Source organism: Lissotriton vulgaris, chromosome 12 (genome assembly GCF_964263255.1).
Source record: "Lissotriton vulgaris chromosome 12, aLisVul1.2, whole genome shotgun sequence".
NCBI classification, from domain to species: domain Eukaryota; kingdom Metazoa; phylum Chordata; class Amphibia; order Caudata; family Salamandridae; genus Lissotriton; species Lissotriton vulgaris.
In genome coordinates this window covers 6,863,762-6,881,854 of record NC_141700.1, presented here as the reverse complement: position 1 = coordinate 6,881,854, position 18,093 = coordinate 6,863,762, and the positions used below count along the sequence as shown (strand labels likewise).

The 18,093-nt window shown below is 50.6% G+C and overlaps 1 protein-coding gene across 2 annotated transcripts in view; it reads left to right on the top strand.

The window, feature by feature from the left end:
• Positions 1-1,409: 1,409 nt before the first annotated feature.
• The window catches only part of ATP5F1D (ATP synthase F1 subunit delta), a 28,634-nt gene continuing 11,950 nt past the window's right edge, over positions 1,410-18,093 (top strand). The window contains exons 1-3 of one of the 2 annotated variants that reach the window (XM_086946306.1): positions 1,410-1,662; positions 13,810-13,963; positions 14,866-14,954. In XM_086946306.1, coding sequence (XP_086802432.1) covers positions 1,531-1,662; positions 13,810-13,963; positions 14,866-14,954 — 375 coding nt within the window. In that variant the 5' untranslated portion in view covers positions 1,410-1,530. The remainder of the gene's footprint in view (positions 1,663-13,809; positions 13,964-14,865; positions 14,955-18,093) is intronic. The other variant, XM_086946307.1, reaches the window with a different exon arrangement.

Genomic DNA, 18,093 nt, shown 5'->3' with positions numbered 1-18,093 from the left:
GGCAGCGAGAGTTTCCAGGTAGGCGCACTATTAGAACTGAGTTTGGGTACAAGACTAATAGCTAATAAACAGAAACAGCTAAGAGAAACAACAAAAGGCAGTGCTGTATCTACATACATTATAATTTTAAAATAACTCCAACATTGTTATCCAGATCTGTAGTGGTACTTTTTAAATAAAAAGATTGTTTTATTTGAATATTGTATTTACCATTGCTTCTCTGCTTATAACATTCTAGTTATTAGTCGCCATATATGACTAAGCAAAACATTTGCTTTCTTGCACCTGTGCATGTAGATTACTCTGAAGTTCTATGTCTGTGAAGGGAGATTATTCTAAGTATACGCTGTTTTAATAGCACAAAACAAGACAAGTGGAGTGATGTACAGGGTCAAGGCACGAGTATAGTCAGCGAGTGATGGGAGAGGTACCTGGGTTCTGTGAGTAGACGTGTAATATTACTGCATTGTGCTGTCCTGCTCTTTAAAAAGGTGCGTCTACAACTCTTTCCTCAGTAGGAGCAGTGTTGAGGCTGTCCTGATGGATACAGGGATGTTTTTCCAGATCCTTTATGCATAGATGGAGAAAGTCAGTTACCTGTTTTATAACTCTTTAGTGTTTTTGGTCAGAACTCTTTTAGCTTAACTATGTGTGTTTGAACACATGATCCCAAAGCCGATCTCATTGCTCAAATAGATGTAATTTCTAATATTTATACGTTTCCCCTCATCTTCATTGCTTGATTTTGCGCGCGAGGAAGTGTCACTCATAGTGGGTGAAATGTCACTCATAATTACACGGAAATTATGAAAATGTCACACATAGCAATCTAAAACCTTGGCAGCTATGAAGAATATGACACACATATGCCAACTAACACCTCGGCAGCTACTTCTTAGGTTGGAATTTATAAATTCTATTGCAAAAAATAGAATATAAAGAAGTGCGGTAAACCACCAAGGCTTGGGACGCACTAAGGAAGCTCTGTTGTGTTGGGCTGGCATTGTTTCAGGAAGTACAGAGCATGGCCCGCTTGCATGCCGGGAGTTGTGGTTCCATGGCTGAGATCCGCGATGCACAGACTGATGACTATGGAGCAGCGAGCAGCCTGCCGGGATATGTGGTTCTCTTCTTCCTACTAACCGGGCTGTTAGGGAACAAAGAACTATATTTCCAGAGTGCTCCGCGCCCGGCCTTGCTCTCCCGGGAGCCACTTGCACGCCGCCCTTGCCTTGAAGCTGTTTCCGGGCACGCTTGGATGGCCGGGAGGTGTAGTCCTCATCAGGCCTGCCTCCACGTACCGCTGGCCTCTGAGACTACTTCCGGTACCGTGTGCTTGGCTTGATGTGTATTCCTCCCATGGTCCTTCTGTCCTACGCAGTACTGTGACGTCACTGCCGGTGGCGCGGGGCGCGCCGGGGGTTGTAGGCCACCAGTGTACACTCCTACTCCTCTCCCAGGGAACACCGCGCCCGTCCTGCCGCTCTTGCCCTTGGTGCTGCTTCCGGTGCCGGTCTTCCCGTGTCCGCCATGCAGCTGTCAGTCGTCCGCCGCCTGCTCCGCCTCCGCGCCCCCCTCTGCCAGGCCAGGCGAGCGCTGGCGGCAGAGGCGGCCCCCGGGGGCCCGCAGCCCATGAGCTTCACCTTCTGTTCCCCGGCGGAGGTGAGGGCAGAGTGAGGCCATGATGGAGGTGGACGGGAGGCCATGGGGTACACCATGGGGTGTAGGGGCAGTGCTAGGGTACATGATGGGGGTGTAGGGGCAGTGCTGGGGTACATGATGGGGGTGTAGGGGCAGTGCTGGGGTACATGATGGGGGTGTAGGGGCAGTGCTAGGGTACATGATGGGGTGTAGGGGCAGTGCTAGGGTACATGATGGGGGTGTAGGGGCAGTGCTGGGGTACATGATGGTAGGGTGACCAACTGGCATGGGTGCAAATTCAGGACACTGAGTGTAAAACTTCAGGACAAAGGGTTAAAATTCAGGACAAAAATTCAGGACTGGAGGTCAAAATTCTGGACAAAACTTTGAGACAAAAGGTAAGTTTTACAAACACATCAGAGGAGGTAGCACAATAGTATATAAGCAAATAGACAGCCAACATAAGTACAAGTCAAAATAAGTTTATATTAGGTTGCGCAGCTTTGAGCAACTGTGCAGGTCTTTTGTATTGTGATCTATTTATATGGTTACTGCATTAGGTTGTCCAGTCTGATATTTCTTTTACAGTTCATGGTCCTGAGAAGGCATGTTCGGTGACAGAAGTGGTCGGGATGATCTGCTCGCATAGTCTTTGTTACTAGCATCTCATATCTGAGTGCCATTGTCAGATGTAAAGCAGCACACTTAGAATGCAGCTAATTGGTACCTGCAGTGCTGGACTAGAATGCTGTTTTCACACTCACTTCTCGTACTTGGCGTCAGGGCTTTAAGTGGGATGAAAAAACTAGCGGGCCTCTCAAAGGGGCGTGGTCAATGTAATTAGGGGCGTGGCTTCAACACACTTGCGCTAAAAATCTGTGGTTAGCATAGTGTGCCGCCCGACTTGTACTTTGCTGTTCCTGTCATTGCATCCAAATATGTGAGATAACAAGTCATATTACACCTACAACAAGTAAGGACTATTGGCTTTTTCAAGTGTTATTAGTTGCATAAGATAAATAATCTGCAACTATGGCTGGTTACATATAACATTGAAAAAGCTTCCAATTGAAGCCCTGGTGACCCTACTACAATGCTGCTACTTTTGCGTTTCAGAAAGAGAAGGGAAATCCAGAAAGAAAATGACTCTTGAAAGGATTTCCCTTCCCCGACAACGCTCCCCTGGCATGACGTCATGCCGTAACTTCTCCCCTAGTGAGAAGTGAGCAATGTGAGCACGTACACACCGATGTGCCTGCTGTCTTGAAGCGGGTCTCTATCAGGCTCTGTGCGCCCTGGCACTTTTTTTTGCCTGCACTGACAGCAAACTGCTGTCACTGCAGTCCGGAAAAAAAACGGAGCGCCTGTGCCAGGGCACAAAACAGAGCCCGATAGAGACCCGTTTCGAGGCCCCCTGAAAAAAACTGCCGGTGCTCAGACCCCTTGAGACCCGGCCCACTTAAAGCCCTGCTTGGCGTGATTAGCTTTTGTTGGCTTTTAGCAGTGCATGCTGGTGAGTTGCCCTTGAATTGAAGCTTGTGCTTATACGGCCGAAAAGAGCCTTTGTCATCAAATAGGACACCAAGATATTTCTAGTCCTTTACACATTTCTGTTATTGAACTTGTTAAAAACACACTTAACTTTTTCTGTATTCAATTTCTTACAGCCATGACTTTTTAAAAGTTTTTTAAAATGTATTTTCTTGCAGTTGTTTATTGTGTAGCTGAAGAGTTTGCCAATAAGATGCTGTAGGCCAACATTGTCCGCGTACAACAAATTAGAAATGTGCAAACATCCTAACTTAGGGGCTCAAGAATTTACCTCATTCAGAACTGGGGATATGTTGGTCAAAAATAAATGAACTATGTGCGGTGCCGGCACAACCCTTGATTTAGGCCCCGATTGGTATATATTGTCTTCGATAGAGAAATGCCATCACTGATTTATATTCATATCCAGGTTTCAGTGTAGAGCATCTGTATTGCTTTTAAAAAGCATGGAGGTGTGCCCAAAAATAACATTCCAAAGAAGGTTGCGTTGCACACAGTCGAATGTGTACTTGAAATCAACAAAGCACAGATCTATTGGTTACTTGTTGCCATCTTGTTGATTATAATCGAGTGCTAAGATATTTGTGGATGTGTCTGTACTTTGTGGAAAGCCATTCTTTAGGAGGGTGATGAGCAGGTCATTTTTGGGTTGTTGCTGGTCCCCTCCTTTCAAAAAGCGGGCTATTTATAGCACCCTTCCAAGATTGCAGGGCACTGTTTAAAACCCTCATCATTTTATTAGCCCAGAAATTAGGGTTAAAGTGAGATCAATTTTATACAGGCCTGTTCTGGTGGCTTAGTGGACTAATACGTCCACTGCAGGAGGTTGTGTGTGACCTCATGGTCACAGGTTCTAATCCTGGAGGGTCCATTCATCCTTCTGAAAGCGATCAAATAAATGCCACTGAGTTGGGTAACAAAAACAATCTGTTATTCAGTGCAATACCCTTGGGTGTACGTGCACTTTCCAAATACACGTTATGCTACAGTGCCAGGTGGATGTCATTTGGCCTTGGAGCTCTATTGCATCGACTCTCCTGTGTCACCTTGTGTATTTGACCTTGAGTGAAAATTAGTGTTTCATCCCCATTGGATTGCCTCAAATTGGTTGTTGAGGTTACACTCACTAGCCCAACCTCAGGATTTGCATTTTCTTCTGCGTCCTGTGGTGGTTCAGCAGCAGGAGTGGATGGGTCTTTCACAATGTGCCTTCTTTACACAGTTACACCTCAGAATCTGACAAGTGATGCTTTTTATGCCAGGAGATCTTCTGAAGTTTTTTTGCTTCAGGTATATTGCGGGTGTGTCCTTTATTATCCTTTATTAACGCTCTTAGTTGCACCTGATCTCATTTTTCTCTTGCAATCTTATTAAGGACTAGTTGTATTTTGGTGCGCAGTCTCGGAGCTACTCCTGCCCCAGAGTTATAGGACCGGCAGTGTCCTCCTGCTCTTTGGCTGAAATGCACACCTAAGTAGTGTGCCCATCTTGATTCGGTAATGTTTGAATTGTTTATATTATTTTGGTCATTCACCAGTTTCCAAACATCCATTGAGTTTGCGTTCCTGCGGAGATATAAAGACTTTGCTAAGGTAGCCTGTTCTGAAAGCCACCTTTCCTCCCACAAAAGCTTCCTGTAGGTTTTTAGGACTTCACAGGTTTAGTTGAAACGCAGATTTATTTGGGTGCTGTCGCCAGTTTCTCTGACCTTTGTTGAATTTCCTCTTTGCTACTAAACTTGAGAGGACTCAGAAAAAGGCTTTCTTACCGATTACTAAAATGTTAGTACCTTCTGTCGGCTTGTGAGGAAAATCCACTTTTCCGTTTCTTGTCAAGAAGACGGGGCATTTTTATTCGACCTGATGCTTCAGGGCCAATGAAAACAGCTTTAGGGTACCCTGCCACTATACTGCTGGACCGTGATGTGCAGAGCACGTTTCGAGCCTTTCGTTGTCGGCACATAATACAATTAGTGTTCCTTACAAGTCGATTCATATGAAATTGTAACATTTAACGTTATGCACAAATACAAATATACATAACGTTAAATGTTACAATAATAACAGTCCTGCAGTGGACCAGTGAGCTCTAGGATTGGCTGATGGCTTTCAAGCCAATCCTAGATAGCTTTGTTTGTTCTCAGAAACTTTTGGTCATTCAAAGGCTGATGATTACACCCAACAGAAGTGAAAATTACGGACAAATGGCGTCCGTAAAAGAATCCTTCACGGACAACGGACAGACTGCTAAAATTACGGACTGTCCGTGAAATTTAAGGACGGTTGGTCACCCTACATCATGCCATGGGTACTCACAAACTTTCTGTCGGGGGCCAAATTTACAGTGTGCTTTGTGGCCGAGGGCCGCACTGTTAGGGGTGGGGTTAGTGGGGGCGGGATCAGTGGGGGCGGAGCTAGAGTAAAAAAAACCTGTTTCAAAACATCAGACACAGCGACAATGCTGTTTTTCAAAATCAGATGTAACTACAAAGAGCAGGTTTTGATAATACATTTTTATTTGAAGGCCTTTAGTGAAAGTAGAATAGCAAGTACAAAGGCAAATGGAATGGGGAAAAGTCTTTTGCACGGCACATAGTTTATGCACTAAGTTTACACTTCATGTCCGCAATTAATTTCTTGTACTCTGGAACTCAGTTTCAATCTCTCATTTTCAATAACTTGCACTCACACATTAATTCTCTCTTTGACTAACTCTAATTCTCACTGATTCTCTCTCATTGTTACAATTCATTAAAACTTTTATTCTTACTCTCACTCACTTCACTTATTCCATTGTGGTCTGCTCTGCTTACTCTGGCTTATTCTTGTGCATTTATTCACACACATCGTTTCTCATACACTCAAGCTTTCTCACTCTTACTCTCAATCACTCATTCTCACTTTCTCACCTCCGCAGATGTACTCCTTTTTACTGAAAGTTGCGCTCACTGCCACTCATTCTCATTCACGCTTACTCTCATTCACATTCCCTATCATGCCCTCACACTCATTCTTACTCATTAATCCACTCTCACTCACTTGCAGTTACTTTTATCCTCACTTGCTCCGACATACTCATACTCACTTACTGACAGTCAATTTCATTAATTCTTGCTCACTACCTGTCACTAGGTCTCCCTCTCACTCACACACACACATGCATTCACACATACAGGCACAACACACACTTTAAATCTTTTTATTTACTTATCCCTGCTGCCAGTTAATGTCCAGCTCCTGGTTCCAATTTGTATTTCGCTATCAGTGAATAATAAGGTATTATTCACTATTAGTGTGATAACAAATGGATCCTTATGCCCATAATAAAGGCTTACCACTGCTGTGTTCTTGGCACTGATTTGCCACTTGTGGGGTCAGGGATCCCTAAGGCAACGTTAGGAGTTGCAAGAGGATAGCCAGTTGCCACAGCTGCAGAGGCCCTAAATATCTTAGATTTGCTGTTATTGGCACTCTGGACTGGCGAAAGACTGATTTCCAGAAGAGATTTTTTTAACGGTTTTTTTCGTGGGCTGGTGCATTCTGAGGTTAGCAGCTGAAACCACGCTCCATTACAGGCAGTGTCGAGGTTCCATGTATGTACGCAGGGTGCATCACCTACTCACCATGTCACAGTCAAGCATAGAACTGGGAAAACATGCACAAAAAACCGCTGTTTATTGATGTTGGTCGTGTAAGTTTAAAAACACACGATTCTCAAACGTACTTTAAAAAGAACAGCGCCATCTACTGTCAAATGCACATACTTAAATATGCAAAACCTCCCAATAAACATGTATATAACGTTTTAATCCCCTCGAAGATCCCGAAGAATATGTTCACATTTATGTCAAACACCGAAGGATATCTTTACATATTGGGTTATTAAGAAGGTCTAAAAATAGAACCAACAAAACGGGTGACCAGCAATAACAGTGATGTTAATTGCATACACTTACGTGTTTTGGAGGCGATGAGAGGCAGCAATTATTACCACGGGGCACTGGCTCTCATCTTCTTCAGTTGGGCACACTCTGCTTTCGTTGGCGCTATGGTGAGTCCGACGTAGGAGGGGAGGGCAAAGGCAGGTAGAATAAGTGAGCAACTTGCAGTGCCTTCTTTTTTAACCCTCACCTGCCGCAACGCAATCCTATGACGTCACAGTGGCAGGTGAAGGCGGGGCCCGCTGTACAGTATGCAAGTAGGTGAGGGCGGGGGCGCAGGTCAGCATGCAAGACACTAATTGTCTGCGCATGCCCATTTCTCGGTAAATGCGGCCCCCGAGGAATCACAACAGCAGTAATGGCCAAGTCCGTGACAGTTGTTGTTTTCCCTGGAGGGCCGCAAGGAGAGGTCTGGCCCTGGGGGGCCGCAAGGAGAGGTCTGGCCCTGGGGGGCCGCATGGAGAGGTCTGGCGGGCCGCAAATGGCCCGCGGGCCGTACTTTGAGTAACGCCGCCCTACATGATGGGGGTGCAGGGGCATTGCTGGGGTACATGATGAGGGTGCAGGGGCAGTGCTGGGGTACATGGTGCAGGGGCACTGCTAGGGTGCAGGGGCAGTGCTGGGGTACATGATGGGGTACATGAGGGTGTAGGGGCAGTGCTGGGGTACATGATGGGGTTGTAGGGGCAGTGCTGGGGTACATGGGGTTGTAGGGGCAGTGCTGGGGTACATGAGGGTGTAGGGGCAGTGCTGGGGTACACAAGGGTGTAGGGGCAGTGCTGGGGTACATGAGGGTGTAGGGGCAGTGCTGGGGTACATGATGAGGGTGCAGGGGCAGTGCTGGATTACATGATGAGGGTGCAGGGGCAGTGCTGGATTACATGATGAGGGTGCAGGGGCAGTGCTGGGGTACATGAGGGTATAGGGGCAGTGCTGGGTACATGATGAGGGTGCAGGGGCAGTGCTGTAGTACACAATGAGGGTGCAGGGGCAGTGCTGGGGTACATGAGGGTGTAGGGGCAGTGCTGGGGTACATGAGGGTGTAGGGGCAGTGCTGGGGTACATGATGAGGGTGCAGGGGCAGTGCTGGATTACATGATGAGGGTGCAGGGGCAGTGCTGGGGTACATGAGGGTGTAGGGGCAGTGCTGGGGTACATGATGAGGGTGCAGGGGCAGTGCTGGAGTACACAATGAGGGTGCAGGGGCAGTGCTGGATTACATGATGAGGTTTCAGGGGCAGTCCTGGGGTACATGAGGGTGTAGGGGCAGTGCTGGGTACATGATGAGGGTGCAGGGGCAGTGCTGGGTTACATGAGGGGGGTGTAGGGGCAGTGCTGTAGTACACAATGAGGGTGCAGGGGCAGTGCTGGGATACATGATGAGGGTGTAGGGGCAGTGCTGGGGTACATGAGGGTGTAGGGGCAGTGCTGGGGTACATGAGGGTGTAGGGGCAGTGCTGGGATACATGATGAGGGTGTAGGGGCAGTGCTGGGATACATGAGGGTGCAGCGGCAGTGCTGGGTACATGATGAGGGTGCAGCGGCAGTGCTGGGGTACATGAGGGTGTAGGGGCAGTGCTGGGATACATGATGAGGGTGCAGGGGCAGTGCTGGAGTACACGATGAGGGTGTAGGGGCAGTGCTGGGGTACATGAGGGTGTAGGGGCAGTGCTGGGGTACATGAGGGTGTAGGGGCAGTGCTGGGGTACATGAGGGTGCAGGGGCAGTGCTGGAGTACACGATGAGGGTGCAGGGGCAGTGCTGGAGTACACGATGAGGGTGCAGGGGCAGTGCTGGGGTAAATGAGGGTGCAGGGGCAGTGCTGGGGTACATGATGGGGGTGTAGGCGCAGTGCTGTAGTACATGAGGGTGCAGCGGCAGTGCTGGGGTACATGATGAGGGTGCAGGGGCAGTGCTGGGGTACATGATGAGGGTGCAGGGGCAGTGCTGGGGTACATGATGAGGGTGCAGGGGCAGTGCTGGGGTACATGATGGGGTGTAGGGGCAGTGCTGGGGTACATGGAGGGTGTAGGGGCAGTGCTGGGGTACATGGAGGGTGTAGGGCATGTGTTGGTGTATAGGGGAGGAGAGTAGGGGCATTACTTGGGGGCTGTGGTACATGGGGATGTAGGGGCAGTACTGGGGTACTTAATGGGGGATGTAGGGGCAGTGCTGGGTACTTTACGGGGGATGTAGGGGAAGTGCTGGGGTACTTAATGGGGGATGTAGGGGCTGTGCTGGGGTACATGATAGGGGTGCTGGGGTACATGAGGTATAGGGGCAGTACTGGGGAACATGATGGAGGTGTAGGGTTGATGCTGGAGTACATGATGGTGTAGGAACGCTGCTGAGGTACGGGGGTTATAGGGGCAGTGGAGGGGTACATGATGGGGGTATAGGGGGTGCTGGGGTGTAAGTGCAGTGCTAGGGTACATGGAGGGTGTAGGAGTGGTGGGGTGTACATGGGAGGGGAGTTAGGGCATTGCTGGGTTGCTGCGGTATATGGGGGGTAGGGGCAGTGCTGGGGTACATGGGAGGGGGCTGCATGTCAACACACAAGATTCAGACGGTAGACTCCCGATTTTTAAAAGACAAAATGTGTTTTAATGCTTACACATTTGATGTCTCCATTTTGTTGAAAGTCCATGGGAACAATTCACCTCCCATATTCATTTTTCAGTTTTTTTTCCCTGCTTCCAGTTTTGCAGCATGTGTGTTCCGGGTGGGGTACAACTAAATGTTAAAGATATTGCCCTGAAGAGGCCAAACTGGAGGCTGCTGACAGGGCAAAGGGGAGGTGGGCACTGTTAATACATAGCTGTCGCCAGTCTCCAGCCTCGAGCTTTCCATTTTCAAATCATTGTTTTCAGCTGTGATGGTCTAAATTGTTTATATGATGATCACCAGGACAATAACTTCCCGATTGCAGTGGTTTAAACAAATACACAGTATTAGAGTGGTGTCGCTGAAAAAATTGAATTATCTGACTCAATTAGATGTGAGGGACATGGAAGGAATCAAGAAGAACTTTGGGGGTGGGGTACAGCGGTCAATTGGGCTATACACTGAATTTATAGTCAGTATCCTAGGTTTGAGTAGTTGTGCGCTTTATACGTTCTGATTTCAGTCATTCATTGATCCAATTTTGTAGCGGGTTAATAAAAACGGTGTTCAATTCAGAGGAAGAATAACATCATGGTCCTTATCTTAACAGGCAGTGATGCCTCGGAAGTGCTGGTGGCCTCGTCAGGAGTGTTTGGTTTCTCAACACTTTATTTAGCTCTGTCTGCCAGACCTGGAATAAACGTGTATGTTTTAGGCCACATCTGAAGTGTATGTTCCTGAAACTGAAGGCCATGTCTGGCATGTATGTACCTGAAACTGGAGGCCATGTCTGGCGTGTACGTACCTGAAACTGGAGGCCATGTCTGACGTGTACGTACCTGAAACTGGAGGCCATGTCTGGCGTGTATGTGCCTGAATCTGGAGGCCATGTCCGGAGTGTCGGTGCTAGAGGTCATATCTTGAGGGTGCGTGCCTAGGGCTTGTGGCAGTCTCTTGAGTGCATGTACCCTGTGCTGGAGACTACATCTGGAATGTATTTTCCTGGTTCTGGGGGATAAGTATGGAGTGTTTGTACCTGAATCTTGAGGCCGCGTCTTGCGTGCGTGTGCCTGGGGCTGGAGGCCGTGTCCCGTGTGCTTGTGCCTGGTGCTGAAGGCCACGTCTTCAATCAATCAAGACATTTGTAGAGCGCACTACTTACCCGTGGGGTCTCAAGGCGCTTAGGGGGGGGGGGGGGGGGGGGGGGGTTGCCGTTACTGCTCGAACAGCCAGGTCTTGAGCTTTTTCCTGAAGGAGAGGTGGTCTTGGGTCAGGCGCAGGTCGGGAGGGAGGGAGTTCCAGGTCTTGGCGGCCTGGTAGGAGAAGGACCTTCCTCCTGTAGTCGCTCTTTGGATGCGTGGGACGGCGGCGAGGGCGTGGCTGGCTGATCGGAGGTGGCGTTTGGGAGCGTAGAAGTTGATTCGGTTGTTGAGGTAGCTCGGGCCTTGATCGTGTAGGGCTTTGTGTGCATGGGTGAGGAGACGGAAGGTGATTCTTTTGTTGACGGGGAGCCAATGCAGGTCTCTCAGGTGTCCGGAGATGTGGCTGTTTCGTGGGATGTCGAGGATGAGCCTGGCTGAAGCGTTCTGGATCAGCTGAAGTCTCTTCTGGAGCTTGGCAGTGGTTCCGGCGTAGAGGGCGTTGCCGTAGTCCAGACGGCTGGTGACGAGGGCCTGGGTGACGGTCTTCCTGGTCTCCGTGGGGATCCACCAGAAGATCTTCCGTAGCATGCGCAGGATGTTGAAGCACGCCGAGGAGACGGCGTTGACTTGTCTGGTCATGGAGAGGGAGGAGCCCAGGATGAAGCCCTGGTTGCGTGCGTCGTTCGTCGGTTTGGGTGCGGTGCACAGGGCGGGGGGCCACCAGGAGTCGTCCCAGGCGGTGGGCGTGGAGCCCAGGATGAGGACCTCCGTCTTGTCTGAGTTCAGTTTCAGGCGGCTGGTCGACATCCACTCGGCTACCTCCTTCATCCCTTCGTGCAGGTTGGCTCTGGCGGAGGCGGGGTCGTTGGTCAGGGAGAGTATCAGCTGGGTGTCGTCGGCGTAGGAGATTATGTTGAGGTCGTGTTGGCGTGCGATGGCCGCGAGGGGGCTCATGTAGACGTTGAAGAGGGTGGGGCTCAGCGAGGATCCTTGAGGGACGCCGCAGATGACTTCGGTGGCCTCTGACTTGTACGGTGGTAGGCGGACTCTCTGTGTTCTTCCGTCGAGGAAGGAGACGATCCATTCCAGTGCCTTCTCCTGGATTCCGACGTTGCTGAGGCGTTGCACTAGGGTGCGGTGGCAGACAGTGTCGAAGGCCGCGGAGAGGTCTAGGAGGATGAGGGCCGCTGTTTCTCCGTTGTCCATCAGGGCTCGGATGTCGTCGGTGGCGGCGATGAGGGCGGTCTCGGTGCTGTGGTTGGCTCGGAAGCCGGACTGCGAGGGGTCGAGGGATCCGTTCGTCTCGAGGAAGGCGGCCAGCTGTTTGTTGACGGTCTTCTCGATGACTTTGGCTGGAAACGGGAGTAGCGAGATTGGGCGGTAATTCTTGAGTTCGGTGGGGTCTGTTGTAGGTTTCTTGAGAAGAGCGCTGAGTTTGGCGTGCTTCCAGCTCTCAGGGAAGGTGGCGGTGTCGAAGGAGGTGTTGATGATGTCCCGCAGGTGGGGTGCGATGACAGCGTCGGCCTTGTTGAAGACGTGGTGAGGGCAGGGGTCGGTCGGAGATCCGGAGTGGACGGAGTTCATCATGCGGACGGTGTCTTCGGTGCTGATCGGAGTCCAGGCTTAGAGGGTGGTGGTGGGCGGCGTTGCTGGGATCGTGGCGTGCGTCGGTTGGGTGCTGAAGCTGTTGTGTATGTCGGCGATCTTGTTGTGGAAGTAGGAGGCGAGGGAGTTGCAGAGGTCTTGCGAGGGGGTGATGTCGTTGTTTCCGGCGTTGGGGTTGGAGAGCTCTTTGACGATGTTGAAGAGTTCCTTGCAGTTGTGTGCGTTGTTGTCCAGCCGGTCCTTGAATGCAGTTTTCTTGGCGGCGCGGATCAGTTGGTGGTGCTTCCGGGTGGCGAGTTTGAGGGTGGTCATGTTGTCCGGTGTAGGTTCCTTTCTCCAGACTTTCTCGAGGGCTCGGCAGTTCTTCTTGGAGCTCTTGAGTTCGTCGGTGAACCATGGGGCTTTCTTGCTGCCGGGTCTGCTGGGCGGGGTCCTCAGAGGGGCGAGTTCATCCGCGCAGTTGCTGATCCACTTCGTGAGGTTGTCGGCGGCCTGGCTGGGGTTCGCTGAGCTGGCAGGAGGGCGCTGGCTCAGGGAGGTGGCGAGCTGGTCGGCTGTGATCTTGTTCCAGCTTCTGCGGGCAACCTGTTGCTGGTGGCGGTGGATCGTCGTTCTTTTGAAGGTGAAGTGTACGCAGCTGTGGTCCGTCCAGTGGAGTTCTGTGGCGTGGCTGAAGGCGATGTCTTTGCTGGATGAGAAGACGGCGTCGAGTGTGTGTTCGGCGAGGTGGGTGGGGGTGTTCACCAGTTGCTTGAGTCCAAGGTTGGCGAGGTTGTCGAGCAGGGTGCTGGTGTTGCGGTCGTTGTTGTTCTCCAGGTGGAAGTCTTGAGTGCTTGTGCCTGATGCTGGAGGCCAAGTCTTGAGTGCTTGTGCCTGGTAATGGAGGCCGCGTCTCGGGTGCCTGTGGCCCCATGCCGCGTATCGGGTGCCTGTGGCCCCAGGCCGCGCCTGGAGTGCCTGTGGCCCCAGGGTCTGGCCAGTGTCTGGAGTGTGTGTCTGGAGTGTATGTTCCGAGACCTGAAGGCCCCGTCTGGAGCTTTCCCCTATTTTCTGAAGGCCACACACAGTTCGGTTTTGTCCAAACCTGGATGTTAAATGGGCCTGTTTGTTGTGTTAGGATGTGTGTAGTTCGCTTTGGTTGCCAACACTACATCAGATAGCACAACAAGTTGCAGAAAGTCCAAAGCCGGCGCACCTTCCAGCATCTATGAGTGACACACAACTCAGCCTTTAAGTGTAATAATCTAGAGGATGTTCATACAAAGGTCCATGCAGCTGGGAATCTGTGGCGTTTGATGGCCGTTGATGTTTCCTCTTTTCCTCCAGGTCTTCTTTAATGGTGCAAGTGTGAAGCAAGTGGATGTCCCCACCATGACCGGATCCTTTGGTATCCTCCCTGCTCATGTCCCAACCCTCCAGGTCCTGGCCCCTGGTGTCGTTACCGTGTTCAGTGATGAAGGGGTTGCTTCCAAGTACTTTGGTGAGTATGTTAGTTGAGATGGAGTGCTTTGGCATGTAGTACCCTGTGTGTGTTACCCACATACTCTTGAGTATTAAACAGTCTGGAGACCAGAAGACTAGTGCCTTAAGTCCTTATTGCGGGCTGGTTGAGGTTTGACCTTCTACATTACTCATGTCCTCTGCTTATGACATTGGTCACCCACTGAGAACCAGGTTAACCCGAAGATTTGTCTTAAAAAACCCTACTTAGTATTAAACACTTTGTCTTTTTTTTTTACCCTGCTAAATTTATGATGACCCAGTTCGTCAGGCGTATTATTTCTCATACATTTATCAATTTGACCCTCCGTTGTCTTTAGCAGTTTTTGTAAGGTAGATGTTTCCATGCACATTGCTCGTGTTGGGACTCTGTTCTTTCTAATTCCCTTTTTAGTTTAAGGTTTCATGTTCTTTGAACAGTTCGCTTGATGTGGACGGGGATTCATGGGCTGGAGGTTTGATGGTGGCTCTGTAGCTCACAGTTAGCTTGATATGGACGGGGATTCATGGGCTGGAGGTCTGATGGTGGCTCTGTAGCTCACAGTTAGCTTGATGTGGACGGGGATTCATGGGCTGGAGATTTGATGGTGGCTCTGTAGCTCACAGTTAGCTTGATGTAGACGGGGATTCATGGGCTGGAGGTTTGATGGTGGCTCTGTAGCTCACAGTTAGCTTGATGTAGACGGGGATTCATGGGCTGGAGGTTTGATGGTGGCTCTGTAGCTCACAGTTAGCTTGATGTAGACGGGGATTCATGGGCTGGAGGTTTGATGGTGGCTCTGTAGCTCACAGTTAGCTTGATGTAGACGGGGATTCATGGGCTGGAGGTTTGATGGTGGCTCTGTAGCTCACCTTGTTCCCTTTCTGTTTGTTTGTTTGCAGTGAGCAGCGGCTCGGTTACGGTCAACCCAGACTCCTCTGTGCAGCTGCTGGCAGAGGAAGCGTATCCTTTAGACATGCTGGACATCAACGTAAGTAATGCCCAGCTCCTTGGATTGTGTTTGGGGAGACAAGCACTACAGTAGAAGTATTGTTCCTGTTGCATGGTCTGGTGGATGCAGCGCAGGCATTGCTGGGGTTGGGTGGTGTTACCCCGAGCAGCCTTCGCTCTCCTCCCATCCCTGGCATGGCTCATAGGGTCTGGAGACCTCTGTCTGGGGGGGCAGACGAGGGCTCGTGAATTGCTGCTGTTTCTTCAGCATTGGATCATCGAATTCATCAGCATCAGGCGGTTTCTGCGGTGAGCCGGTCGATCCCAGAACCTGTTTTAGCTGATCTAATGTTCAGTTCATTGAATGATCTCATAAGCATGCATAACAATTTCTTTTTAAAGTAATACCTTAGCCACCTTGAAATCCCCCAGGCTGGAAGGTGCACAGTAAAGTGCCACTGTGGAAACCTCTTTTCACCTGGAGGAATGTTAACACTACTAGCTCAGGATCCGGCTCACTTACTACTTCCCTCTAAATGGCACTGGTGGCAGATTTTGTCAGACAATTTTCTTTTCCTTTTTTTATAACCCCATCCATTCTGGGGCGGAGGGCAGATCATGTCACTTGTCAGAAGGATTCTGACTCGGTTGGAGAAGTGACTGGTTGCCGCCTATTTCCGGCAAATTTTACGGGCTATCATACCTGTGGCCTTAATATGAGGCCATGCTATTTTAAAACCTGCCAGCTTTGTGCATGAAGGAGAAACATATTGCGCTGATACACATCATACTCTTCACAGGAGGAGGCCTGGGATTAAATTGAACTCAGCTGAATTAATATTGCCAGAGCCCTGATGAAGTTAAAGTGCAAACTGAACGAAACGAGTTGGCTGGATGTTGTGCGTTGATGCAAAGAACTTGTATTGATTTAATAAAAGAGAGGATTAAAAGTAATACTTGTCCGTACGCATTTCAGCAGCCCCCAAGCAAGCTATCAGTACATAACTGCCATCTTTGGTCAGAAGAGGTGCAAAAGCATATTTGTCTTCAGCCATGAACGGTCTAAACCCAAAAGATGTCTGTCGCCGCAGAAAACAACTAATCTGAGGGCAGATAGATGGCAACTAGTCTTGTCTTCGTGGTTTTGTGTAGCTACAGAGTCCCTGTCACCATACAAGACCTAGGTATATGCAGCACTCTAGTGTCACTGGCAGACAATACCACCAGTTGGTGTTACTTGAACGGATTGCCAAAATCGAGAGCCCTTGAAGGAAGATCAAAAAATGTGGCGTTTTGTTGTCCCAGAATCTCCAGATAACAGCAAGTCATCGGTTGGGCTTCAGAACAGCAAAGCAGACCTGCTGAGAGGCTCCGTTTGGAAGGCCATGAGTGGGTGCTGACCAACTATGTGACGGAAGACATCCTCTCTAAGCGGCAAATGTAAAATCTTGACGTTCTTACCACAAGAAAGCAAACAGCGTTTGTGTCCAAGGTCTCAGATACTTTAATCACATGTTTGCTCTTTTCTGCCATCTCCTCTTCTCCCATTATGACCTTCAACCTAAAGTAACAAAGGACAGAGGTGACCGCCTTCTCCAGACCTGTTGCACCATCAGTGCTCCTAACTTTCTTTTGCTGTCTCAAGCGCTACATGGAAGCTTCTGTGAAGGCAGAACGGCCTGTCCGGGAGGGTGAACAAGAACCCACCCCACGGCCCTCAGCCTTTGAGTTGGATCCATGGCTCCAGAGTACTCTGCTGGGGACTCCTCCGGCGGGCCTTGCTTGAAGAAGAGGGTGAACAAGAACCCACCCCACGGCCCTCAGCCTTTGAGTTAGATCCATGGCTCTAGAGTACTCTGCTGGGGACTCCTCCGGCGGGCCTTGCTAGAAGAAGAGGGTGAACAAGAACCCACACCACGGCCCTCAGCCTTTGAGTTGGATCCATGGCTCCAGAGTACTCTGCTGGGGACTCCTCCGGCGGGCCTTGCTAGAAGAAGAGGGTGAACAAGAACCCACCCCACGGCCCTCAGCCTTTGAGTTGGATCCATGGCTCCAGAGTACTCTGTTGGGGACTCCTCCGGCGGGCCTCGCTAGAAGAGGGTGAACAAGAACCCACCCCACGGCCCTCAGCCTTTGAGTTGGATCCATGGCTCCAGAGTACTCTGCTGGGGACTCCTCCGGCGGGCCTCGCTAGAAGAAGAGGGTGAAAAAGAACCCACCCCACGGCCCTCAGCCTTTGAGTTGGATCCATGGCTCCAGAGTACTCTGTTGGGGACTCCTCCGGCGGGCCTCGCTAGAAGAGGGTGAACAAGAACCCACACCACGGCCCTCAGCCTTTGAGTTGGATCCATGGCTCCAGAGTACTCTGTTGTGGACTCCTCCGGCTGGCCTTGCTAGAAGAAGAGGGTGAACAAGAACCCACCCCACGGCCCTCAGCCTTTGAGTTGGATCCATGGCTCCAGAGTACTCTGTTGGGGACTCCTCTGGCGGGCCTCGCTAGAAGAAGAGGGTGAACAAGAACCCACCCCACGGCCCTCAGCCTTTGAGTTGGATCCATGGCTCCAGAGTACTCTGCTGGGGACTCCTCTGGCGGGCCACGCTAGAAGAAGAGGGTGAACAAGAACCCACCCCACGGCCCTCAGCCTTTGAGTTGGATCCATGGCTCCAGAGTACTCTGCTGGGGACTCCTCCGGCGGGCCTCGCTAGAAGAAGAGGGTGAACAAGAACCCACCCCACGGCCCTCAGCCTTTGAGTTGGATCCATGGCTCCAGAGTACTCTGCTGGGGACTCCTCCGGCGGGCCTCGCTAGAAGAAGAGGGTGAAAAAGAACCCACCCCACGGCCCTCAGCCTTTGAGTTGGATCCATGGCTCCAGAGTACTCTGCTGGGGACTCCTCCGGCGGGCCTTGCTAGAAGAAGAGGGTGAACAAGAACCCACACCACGGCCCTCAGCCTTTGAGTTGGATCCATGGCTCCAGAGTACTCTGCTGGGGACTCCTCCGGCGGGCCTTGCTAGAAGAAGAGGGTGAACAAGAACCCACCCCACGGCCCTCAGCCTTTGAGTTGGATCCATGGCTCCAGAGTACTCTGCTGGGGACTCCTCTGGCGGGCCTCGCTAGAAGAAGAGGGTGAACAAGAACCCACCCCACGGCCCTCAGCCTTTGAGTTGGATCCATGGCT